Raw genomic sequence first — 12,206 nt, forward strand, 5'->3', positions numbered from 1 at the left:
AACTAAAACCTCATGAAAAACTAACAGAAAATAATAAATTGCACTCCGCAACTAAACCTATTAGTTAGTTAGTTAGTTGGATGGTAATCTGTGTAAACCAATTACGGAAATAATGTGCATATGTGTTACCACTCACTAACATCATTTCCAGTTAAGGAGTTCATTAATTTGGCAGCCGTTGTGCTGATGTAAATCAATCGAATTCCATTTCATTCCGTTAATCATCCAGATAATCAATGCAGCCAATTTGCATGAATTAACAAGCTGGTTAAGTTTTGCGTTTAATTAGCTGCTTACATCATTTGAGCCCCCATTAGTTTTACCTTTAATTATACAGTGCATAATTCGGGGAACAGGTGTTAGTTGGACTCGATCTCATTACTAGAATAGCAAGCAAATAATTATCATATTGGAGTGAATAAAGTGAATGGATATTCACTTTGCGGCATGTATCCTATTACACAAATGAAATCTGAAGCTTAAGCGGGTTAAAATAACTAAAAAAGAAATAAAAAATAGGTTTTTACAAAGCAGCCCTTGAAACCAACTTCTGGCTGTTAATAATTCCGGCTGATGGATTTGGAACACAGTCTCAGTTAACCCCATGCTTCGAAAGTGTCGTGTGCCTAGTCTCGTTTTGGAAAACATAGAAAAAAATCAGTAAAGTTTTCATCAAAATTTGTTGTCGTTTCTCGCGTCTTGTGTATTTCATGTTCGTGAATTAAGTTGTATGCCTGCCATTTCAAACGATTGAATCGCGAATACGCCGCATAGCGAAAGTAGCAATTATTTGGTGAATACGAAATTTTCAGTCGTAACTAAATTTGGTCCGAGCAGACAAATAGATAATCAATTAAGAATTCAAAATGAATAAACTGCGAAATGTTCTGAAGTCAGTGGCCCAGCGTCGTTTGCCCTTCAATGTCATCCAAATACGAACTGCCTGCGGTGGAGAGTCCAAGGTGTCCAAAGGTCTTGTGGTTGGAGTTTATCAGAAGGAGAACGATAATGATCCCAAACTGACGCCAGCTGGCGAAAAGGTCAACGATCGGCTGCACGGCAAGTTGCAGGAGTTGATTTGCGAGACCAAGATCACGGGTCATTTGGGCAAAGGCAAGGTGTTCAACAACATAGATCCCGAGTTTCGCAGCATGGCAGTGGTCGGTGTCGGCCTCGAGGGCATCGGCTTCAACGAACTGGAAATGCTCGATGAGGGCATGGAGAATGTACGCGTGGCTGCCGGAATCGGTGCTCGATCCTTGCAGAGCATTGGCTGCTCCGAGGTCTTTGTCGATGGCATGGACTACGCCGAACAGGCGGCCGAGGGCGCCGTTCTGGCCATTTGGCGGTATTGTGACATGAACTCCAAGAGGAAGCCACCACACATCCCCAAACTGGAGCTGTACGAATCTCCGGACTACGAAAGTTGGACGCGCGGTGTCTTCAAGGCGGAGGCACAGAATTTGGCTCGCCGGATGAGCGATACACCTGCCTGTTGCATGACACCAACGCTTTTCGCCCAGGCCACCGTCGATGCACTGTGTCCCTGCGGCATCACCGTGGAGATCCGCACCATGGAGTGGATTGAGCAGCAGCGTCTGCATTCGTTCCTTATGATTGCCAAGGGCAGTTGTGAGCCACCCGTGCTGATGGAGATCACCTATTGCGGCACCAATCCCGAGGACAAGCCCATTCTGTTCCTGGGCAAGGGCATTACCTTCAACTCGGGCGCCATGAATCTGAGGCAATGCAGGGGAATGGAGGAGTACAGGGCTTGCATGTCGGGAGCCGCCGCCTGTGTGGCCATGATGCGTTGCGTTGCGGCCTTATCCTTGCCCATCAATGTCTGCTGCATCATACCGCTGTGCGAGAATATGCCATCGGGCATGGCCTGTAAGCCCGGCGATGTGGTCACCCTCATGAATCACAAGTCAATGGCTGTGCGAGATCTGGACAAGGCCGGCGTGGTCGTACTGGCAGATCCCCTGCTCTACGGACAGAGCACCTACAAGCCGCGCCTGGTGGTCGATGTGGCCACCTTGGGTACGGGCGTGAAGAAGGCTTTCGGCGGCGGAGCCACTGGTATATTCTCCAATTCCCATTACATCTGGAAGCAGTTCCAGTCCGCAGGAGCTCTGACTGGCGATCGAGTTTGGCGTTTGCCATTGTGGAACTATTACAGGAAACAAATCACCGATGAAATGGGCTATGATCTGAGCAATAATGGCCGAGGATTGGCGAACTCCTGTCTGGCGGCCGCGGTACTCCACGAAATGGTACCCTGTGTGGATTGGGCTCATCTGGACACCCGGGGCACTGGATTGCTGACCAAGTACGGACTGATACCCTATCTCACCGCCAAGTACATGACGGGCAGGCCAACTCGCACGCTGGCGCAGTTCCTCTACCAAATGGCCTGTCCCGCCAATCAAAAGTGAAATGGGATTTGAAATGCAGTCGGCGTAAAGCGATCCGAATTGCTTAGGAGTGCACAGCAGATACTTATTGTCCAATGTCAGAACGTTTTGTTATCGATTCCTGTGGAGTGTCCAAAGTTGTCAAATTTGTTGTGAGATGTATAATAATATAAAAGTGCTTTTTAAATGCAACATACTTGGCCTTTCTTTTAAGCACAATTCTACTCGTTTCAATAATGGAAAATTGAATTGAATTTATACATTTCTTACGTTCGATTAAGGTCTAAAAGGCACACCTGATCTCTTGGCTAAATTAAAGACCTCAAGGACGAATAATGGCTATCCTAGCACACGTTCCCCTCCCAATTAGACAAACAAATTTACCCAATTTTCACACATTTGACACGTACCAGCCATTTCGAAGGCCTCCTTCGCCACAATCCTGAAATGGGCGGATTTGGGAGCATCGTGGGCTGGCAAAAGGATATTTGCATATCCACATGGGCTCACCTAACCGCTCTCACTCCTAGCCGTGTGTCTTTGTTGATGAAATTGCTGCAGGATATTACTTTGAATTATCATAAATAACCGAGGAAAGGCGATGGCAACGGCAACGGCAATGTCGATATGTGTGTGCCGGTTCGTGTGTATCCTGCGGTTGGTAAAAGGATCAGGTGTTCCTTGCAGCACCGTCAAGGGTCGGGTATTAAGCCACAATGCTTTCTTGCTTTCTGCAGCATGTATTTGGATATATGTAACCATTTTATGATTATTCGCAGAGTGAAAAGTTTCATTGTAATCATCAGCCCTCCCTCTCAATTGCTTAAAACGTCTTTTAATGTGGATTTTCTGGCTGTTTTACATTCGTTCCTTAACATTTCAAAGCCGCAAGCCGCGAAAAAGTTGCCAAGATGTCGAAAAGTTTTCCAAAAGCTGTGCAAGCAAATCGGCAATCGGTTAATACGCGTTTCGGATTGCCAATTAAAAGTATTTGTACTCGACGAAGTATTAAAAGCAACGCGAAAGTTTCCGGCTTCCTTTCTTACGGCTTATAAGGATTTTCGATTGATTGGCATTTAAAATTTCATTAAAATACTTTTCCGTTGACACAAGAATACTTTCGCGCAATAAACGAACGACACTCGCCTCGAGATGGTGGTTGTATGTATATTTATTACATTTTTATGTATGGCTTGCATTTTTCCAACCGAACGGATATTAACCATTTTCATCATTATCCAGTGGACAGCAGTTACTGCTTCACACGTGTCCGTTGGACATTTATCTATAGATATTCGCTTATGGAAGAGCCTTGGTCTTTGGTCATTGGTCCTTTGCTCCTGTGGTCCTTCGATCCTTTGGTCCCTTGCTCCTGTGGTCCTTTGCTCCTGGCCACACGTTCAGGCCGCAACGTTTTCAATTTATTTCGTTTTCCATGTGCGGGCGTGTTGGCAGCCATTAAATATATTGGATTGTACGCAAACCGAATTAAATTCGCATTTTCCTGGCCAAAAGTGCCGAAAGTACAACAAAAAAATTAACATAATTTACTTCACTCTTTTATGGCCTCACTGGTTAAGTCAAGAATAATTTGTTTGTCAACAAAGGGCCAAATTCAATTACAGTGGCCCAACGACAAAGCCTCTTTCGAACTTGAGCCACAAAAGCCAAGTGAACACAATGGGCTTAGGATATACATACATATATACATATATATACCACTCGTCATATGTGAGTGGCCGGGAAAAATGTGGAAAACCGAGAGGAAAACTCGGCAGGTCTAGCCAGAATTTTAAAGACTAAAGGCCATAAAAGAGAGCGGGTTATGTGCGCATGTAGCATGTAACTTTTTAATTTGATTTGCTTTTGCCCACACTTTTTCACAGCTTTTTAATGTCTTACTTTTCTCCTTTTAATTAAGCAAGGAAAAAGTTTTTCACATCTGCCACCGGGCTCACATCTGCACTCTGATAACTTGATCAAAGTTTTTTTCACCGGCAGATTGATTGAAACACTTTTTACGGAAGTGTGTCGGCGCACAAAAGAATATTCAATCATAGCACTTAATTGTGGTTAAAAAAAATTATTGAAAAAAATAATACGAAGTCGTGTTGAAATAGCTGGAAAATAAATGGAAAATATTATTTATAAAAAAAATAAAATCTAAGTCTGGCTTTTGCTTCGTGTTTAAAACTGAAGCTTATTTTCATTAATTTTTTAATTAAAGCCGGATGCTTTTGGCTTGAACATATTAGATATTTCAAAAGATAGAATATTTAATTTAAAAAGTAAAATCCACGGTGTATTTCTGCATATCGAAGAGCAGAGTGTCAACTTCCATCCGGTTGAATGCTTTTGACGTTGGTTAAACTTAGTTTGCTGCCAATAAATCAAATTCGCAATCACATCAAGCTGAGAGCATCGAGCCAATTTTTACCATGCCACTTCCCAGCCTCACGCCCACTTATCCACCCACACATCCGCCCCCCAAAAACCCCCCGCCCAACTGAAGGCCGTTAATCAATCAAAGAGAGAGATAGTGAGATGGAAAGAAGCCAAAACTCAATCCCAAATCGGGGACAAGCTGAGGCAAAACTATAGATTTCACATCCACGTATGTATGCATGTGACAGTGTTTAAAGGTTTCGGTGTATGCCCGACTTAATTGAAGTGCACTTAATTAGGATCAATGGGGTGCCGTCTCTAAATCTAAATCTAAATTCGATAGAGAAGCCAAGGCAGTGGCTTACCAGGGAAACATCTGCGCAAACATGCCGGAAAACTCAAACCCCAAATGCCATATCAAACGTTGCCAAGTCAGACGACATCACATTGCCGGTGGCAATAATCGCAATTTAATATTCATGGCATTCTCACAGCCAATGTATTTTGGCGAAATTTCGCCACGAGTTGCAGCTTTCGATGGAGCTCACAAGAAAGTCCTGCGGACACTTCAACATGAGTACTTTTTTATTCACTTTTCTCTTTCTTCCCAGGCGACAAGAAGTAATGTCGCAAGAATTGTGAGGGGGAATTGAAGGAACTAAGGAATATCGCTTGCCAACCATAAGTGTTAGTCTCAATAATTTTGGGCGATTACGAGTAAGAACTCGTAGACTTAAAAAAGTCAGTCTCTGTTTTCTATTTAAAAAGTAGATAAATAGTCCATTCAACTTTAAATAAACAGTTTTTAGATTTTATAAAAGTGTGTCGGATACAAGTGTTGTAGTTTTTCTGCTGTAGTTCCTTATTTTTAAGTTACTTTAAGTTCTTTAATGTTTAGTTAATTTGTTATTGGTGTGTCGCCTGTGATATTATCATATTTTGAATCCACTGCTAGTGTTTGCTGCGATGTCATACTTTCAATAAGCAAAGTACCCAATTTTCCCGAGCTCTCTCCCTTTACCTAAGTTTTTCCCTTGAGTCAACATGAAGCAACCGGGCTGACACCCTTTGCTCATCTGTTATTTATCATACTGTGCCATATCCTGGCACTCCCCGCCACTCCATTTGCCACCCATGGATGCCCACAACGCGGGCTTTTCCTTCTGGCTCCTTTGACTTCCCACCAGGCCTTTTGTGTGTTGTTCGTGGGCTTTTTGTGTAGAGAAGAAGCGAATGGCATTCTTTTGGCTTTACACATTTTTTTTCGAGCACTTCCGCTCGCTTCCTTCAGCTTCTTTCTCTAGTCCTTCGACGAAGGCCAGTAGTTTTGCTAGCTGATTTTCTTTCAGCGATAAGCGGGGCGGGCCATGTAGTTTTTCTTCTCATGTCCCAACACTCTATGCCATATACACAATCAAACAAATTGGGTGAGAAGCTTTATTTGGTATCTACGTTCATTTAAAACATTCATTAATACTTAAAGTCATGCACAAATATTTTTTAAATATTAAATAAAATTGTTTTTAAATGAATAGATTTTTGTAAATTTTTCTTTCATTCAATATTTCCCAGTAAACAGGGCGGCTACTTAATATTTTCTTTGTGTAACTCCGACAATTTTCGCTTCTACATTGGTGCAATATTTCCTTTACTTTCTCTAGCCTCTGGCCAAATTTATGACTACTGCCGATTCCGAGGTCTGCGAATTAGTTTCTGCCCTTCGAGTTTGCCCCCCGATTTTCCCATTTTCCGAGTTTTCCGCCCCTGGGCATTATCAACGCATCAGCTGCTTATGCTGATTGGTGTATTAATAACTGGCTTGTTCGCTAACTGATTTTGGCGCCATATGCCCGAGGGGAATTTGGGGAAATAGTTTGGCTTGATTTCATTGGTTTATCAATGCAAAGGCTGGTGCCTTTTGAATTTATTATCGAAGTGAAAGGGAATATTTACTATTCCCTGCAGGAATTTGACTTGAACTCAATGTTCTGTTGAAGTCTATTGTTTGCATACTTTGCGGTAGATATCTTCAACAGCCACAGACAAATGATTAATGATTTCTATGAATTCTCCCATTGTTTAACGTACTTCCGCCTATATACACAATTTGGCCTATGGCCGTAATAGCCCTGGGAGAAAGGTAAACTACAAGTGGTTCGCCCCATAGTCTGCACATAATGAGTAAGCATCTGGCCTAAAGTCAACATTGGCGCTGACCTCCCAAATAATTGCATAATTAATAATGGAAATTAAATGGAAATTTTTAGCCGAGCTGTTGACCGTGTGTCAGTGTGAACCATGGCAAATCTCTTTGCATAATTGAAGTCGCTCTGGATGGCTGTTCCACTTTGGGTGAAGTTGGCCAAAATGTCGCATTCGTTTCCGCCGGATGCAGCGCTCCTTCAGGCCGGACTTTTTCCTCGGTCCAAGGACCGAGGAACCAAACCCGGAAGCCGTCGCACAAAAAGTTTCCATTCATCCGGGCTTGCTAAATTTGACAGGGAAATCTTGCCCCCTGCCCATGGAAGCCAAATTGAAAATGTCCACTCACTTCAGGACCAACAATGGACCATAAATTTGACTAGTTTTGCGTCTGGAATTGCGGAGCTGGCTTGTGTTCTGATGTTTTTCTATGTACCTATTTTGTTAATTTAACATGGAAATCTCTTTTTACCTGGACAGCAGATTCTCAATTCGAATTCAAGCTGCTTTTAAAGTCAAATTCAAGCAGGTTTTGAATTCAAATTCAAACAGGTTTTAAATTCAAATTCAAATTCAAGCTTAATAAACCTTTTCGAAATTAATAATAAAATGTTGTTTCCTAATTTAATAGGAAATACAATGTGGGGAACGTAGCGCATAAACATTTAAACATATTTTTATCAAAGTATCTATGTACCTATTTTGTTAATTTAACATGGAAATCTCTTTTTACCTGGACAGCAGATTCTCAATTCGAATTCAAGCTGCTTTTAAAGTCAAATTCAAGCAGGTTTTGAATTCAAATTCAAACAGGTTTTAAATTCAAATTCAAGCTTAATAAACCTTTTCGAAATTAATAATAAAATGTTGTTTCCTAATTTAATAGGAAATACAATGTAGGGAACGTAGCGCATAAACATTTAAACATATTTTTATCAAAGTATCTTTATTTTAGTGACGTGACTTTAAGTTTAAGAAGCCTTTCAAAAACTTAAAAATAAACTTAAACATATTTTTTACCAACTGTCTCACAGGTTAAACTTGTTTTAAATTTTTTCGCAGTTTTGCAATGCCTATATCTTAGTGGCGTGACTTTTGAAGAACTTTTGTGCACCTCTCCCTTAAATTTTCTTATAGCACTGCTGTTTTTCCTGTTCATCTCGTTGTGAGTATTAGCCACATTTCAGAACAAACTGAAACGCGAATTACCCCGAGGGAGATTTAGGTGGCATTCACTGTGGTAAGGCCGTTGTTTTTCTCGCCGTTGTTGCTTTGCCATTTACGACACTTCAAAGTTGCGTCTCCCAGCCAGAATTTTCCACCACCTCTGTGTTATCTATAGGTGGGGTGGGGGGTTAAAGGAAAAGTCGTTAGCCTGATGCGGCTCATTATGTGACAGGGGACGAACAAAAAAAAGTATGTATATATACTGTGTACATGGGAAAACCCTGTGCACCACAGCTCGTTTCCTTTTGTTCCAGATGATCCAATTAAAATTTTGCGCCTGCGGCCAGCTGACATTGTGTAAAATTTGTTGCCAAATATTGTCTCTCTTCTAGCTGGCTGTAATATAAAACCAAATCTCTGCCCACAGGAAACAATAATTTGATTTCATATCTTGCTTGTTTTGTGTTACCTCATATTTCCAGAAATATGCAAATATTTGTTTAAATGTTAGAGAGACACAAAATTATACGTTGGGTTGACCAAAAATGGTTTTTCTTTGAATTCGCATGTTTAAAATTGCATTCTCTCTCTCGGGAAATGTAAATAAATTTGAGGAAGGCGTTTATGCAGAAGAAATTGTTTAACCGAGGATGCAAGTGATAGCCAATTAAATGCGGATTACATTTACAATATTTTATTGATTTTATAAGAATATCTGGTAGTTCGTTTTAATTCCCAAAGTTTAATTCCGTTTTATATTTTACCTAATCCTTCTTCTTCTAGAAAATTCCAAATTAGTCTGAAAAATTTCTAGCCTTTGTCATTAGGCGCAAGTTAATTTAATTAAATCCGAAATGAAAGGAAAATATCTTTCAATTTGTAAGGCTTATTTTTTGCTCCACCAGAAATTTCGTTCTCCTTCTTTAAGATCCATTATGCGCTCTTCCATTTTCCTCTTGAGGGTGAAAAAAAACGAAATATTCATTGCATATCCACTTAATCCAGCTAAAAAATTTCCCCATCCGTTTTTCTCGACTCCTTCGCTCGTTTTTCTTTTCCTCTAATGATGGACGGCTGCAGCTGCAGCAAACTCAATTAAAATGGAATTTCGAGTGGATTTTCCTACAATTATTCGCTATACGCTGCGGTTTTGCATTTCTATATCGATCGATTGCGGTTAAGAGTTTGTTGACTTGGCAATTTACAGCGGCAAATAATGAAAACACACATTTTTTTTCTAACGCAATCATATTCAAAACTTATGCATTTGGTCATATCAGATGCCGGTATGTAAATGTTAAAGTTGCTTGTTATTCCCACTCATGTTTGCCAAATTGTCATCACTTATGTCCTTGTATTCTTGTATGTAAATGCATATTTGCATATTTTCAAGGATTCTAAGCTCCAAAACACGCACACATTTACCAAAATCCTTGCGTCCATGGCTCAACTTGTGTGTTACGTTTCCCCAAAAAATTTTGTCACAGTGCGCAGCTTGGACATTTTTAAGACATTTTTTACACAAAATTGTGACATGTGTTAGTCCCTCTGGTCACTACGCTTTTATCCCAGAAAGTTTCCATCCTTGGTTGTCGTTTAAAGCTGTTTTTCTCCGCATTCTTGTTGTTGCCCCCAGCTGTCCACCTTCGCTGGAATGTTTGCCCAACCGCATGTTGTTTGCAGGGCGAAGGCTAAAAGGAAACCCCTTAAAATGGTAAAATATGTATGGTAAAATACGCATGCAAGTTGCTCAGCTCGTCCACATGGCAAAAATTAAATTTTGAAGCTAACAACTGAAAGCATTTAGCGGTTTTAATTAGTCGAATATTAAAAGTAGGAAACAATGTTTTAATATCGGTTTATTACTACACAGCGAAGTAATTAATCAAAGCATAGTTCTATCTTCTTAACAAAATAAAGGAACAAAAACGAATTGAAATGAAATATTTCAAACAAAAAAAAAATACTACAAAAAAGTAACATTCATTACTCAAACCACAAAACCTTTACCAACTTATTTACTTTCATTACCTTCTCTAAACCCAAACGCTTGCTAAAAAGTATGCTACCGATGCTTTGCTTTGTCAGTCCTTTGACATCCGGCACTATATAAATCACCAACCGAATGGTGTCAGTGCAACAATCTACCGAACAAAGACTAATTGCTGGCACCACCACCCCCTCACCAGCGGCCGCTCAATGCAGTTTTCCATCTCAATCAGGGCAACAAAAAATAACAAAAAAAAGTGCTGGGAAAAGCCGGAAAAGCGGAATGGACCGTTAATTGTTTCAATGTCAGGCGGAAGAGCAGAGCAATTAATTGAAGGTCAAGCAGTTGACATGGAAAACAACACCAGCAACAACAACTGGCCGCAGGCAACAAACGATTTATGCGCCAAGCGATAAACCTCAAAAACCAACAAAAATGCCAACAACACCGGCGAACCTGTAGAACAAACTACACACCTGCACACCACACCACCTGAGGAAATGGAAGGAAAACAAAAGAAATAAAATGCTTTTTTTATACCCTTTAGAGGCAAAGTGCAATAGCAATTTAATATAAAGTAATTATGAAGTGAAGTGTGCAAAAGTTAGTGTGAGAAAGTAAGTGTGAAAAAGTTTGTGTAAAAAAGTAAGTGTAAAATTTTTCTAAAAAATATTTATTAACATTTGTAACTGTTATATATATTTGTTTAAATAGAACTACATACTTCTTTTAGGTATTTTTTTATACACATCTTATGTGTCAAATGGCTTGTTAAATAATGGTGAACCCTTTTTAATGAAACAAATAAAACACAATTTAAAAATTCATACATACAAAAATGTTTTTAAATAGGTTAATCTTACTAATTCTGCATTTACTTCTCGTTTAAACACACTTAAATAATAATAAAATATATAATACAATATAAAATTTGAAAAAAGGGTATTTCGAACTGCTTTCGAGCTGATGTTCAAATTTCTATGTTTCAATCCTGCGCAGCAATTTGTAAATGTAAACAAAGCTAACGATGAAGCAAAGCAGAGAGCGGTTGCGAGAGTTTTCCGGGGCGAGAAAAGAGAGCGGGAAAATGTATAACTGTTATACGCCGCTCTCTCAGCCTCTCGAGGAAAACGCAGGCTTTCCCACGCACTCAGTTCGCCCGCAGTGCTCGTCGGTGTGGGTAAGTGCAAGCGGAAAACTCCCACCCACTTAGTCGCACAAAACTACCGCCACTCTCTCAATTATAATGGTAAGACAAACCGAAGCGATTCTCGGCTTGCCAACGCGTTTAATTTGATGCGCAAACAAATGTTTTTAATGGCCAAAGTTTGTGCACATAACAGACAAAAAAGAAAATTCGCGCGCGCGTTATTCCTCTGCGTAAATATTTGCGGCTAAATTAAGAAAAGAAAAATCCCCAAGCCTCAGGTGCCAAGCATTCGGCATGGAAATTGCTTTAGTTTTTGTCTATTTCCTTCGTTTGCTCCACATTGCCAAATTAAAATACTCCCTCCAGGATAATTTTATTTTATTTTTTTTTGTGGATCGCTTTTGTTTGTTTGCTTTTTCGATTTCCTCGTTTGGTGGCACAGATAAACAACCGGAAAAAATCCGAAAAACAAACCTCGCACAGAACCAATCAGCTGCAATTCCCATGGGTGGAATACCGCCCCCTAATCAAGAAACGGAAAAATCAAACCAAGAACAATGTTGAAGCACGGAAAATGTGCAGCATCAGCTGTGTTAAAATAAAAGATTCATTTCCTTTATAGCCAAATGTGAAGCAAACAAATGGAATTGGCAAAATGTCACAAGTTTTATTGGAAATATTCTTGAAGAAATTGCTTAAGTTGGGAAATTCTTTTGATCTGTGCAGAAAGTTTGTATCCTAATGGTATTTGATCTATTTTGAATTTGAATACAAATTCCATTAAGTATATTCCTCACCAAAGTTTTAGATTATCAAAGTTATTCAAGAACCACAATTCAAATAAACAATCATCATACAATTGTGCAAAAAAATACGAGTCAATCTTTGTAACTTT

General features: G+C 39.9%; 1 protein-coding gene across 1 annotated transcript; it reads left to right on the forward strand.

Annotated features, from left to right (window-relative positions):
• Positions 1–580: 580 nt before the first annotated feature.
• Positions 581–2,609, forward strand: LOC122616471 (cytosol aminopeptidase). The gene has a single exon (XM_043791933.1). The coding sequence runs from the start codon at positions 867–869 to the stop codon at positions 2,436–2,438; it is 1,572 nt and encodes a 523-aa protein (XP_043647868.1). The 5' UTR covers positions 581–866; the 3' UTR covers positions 2,439–2,609.
• Positions 2,610–12,206: the final 9,597 nt, after the last annotated feature.

The sequence above is a fragment of the Drosophila teissieri genome, chromosome 3L, assembly GCF_016746235.2.
Source record: "Drosophila teissieri strain GT53w chromosome 3L, Prin_Dtei_1.1, whole genome shotgun sequence".
Taxonomy (NCBI): domain Eukaryota; kingdom Metazoa; phylum Arthropoda; class Insecta; order Diptera; family Drosophilidae; genus Drosophila; species Drosophila teissieri.

Bases quoted from the DNA above. Each gene is read 5' to 3' on its own strand.
- LOC122616471 (XM_043791933.1), top strand. From the start codon at position 867: ATGAATAAACTGCGAAATGTTCTGAAGTCAGTGGCCCAGCGTCGTTTG.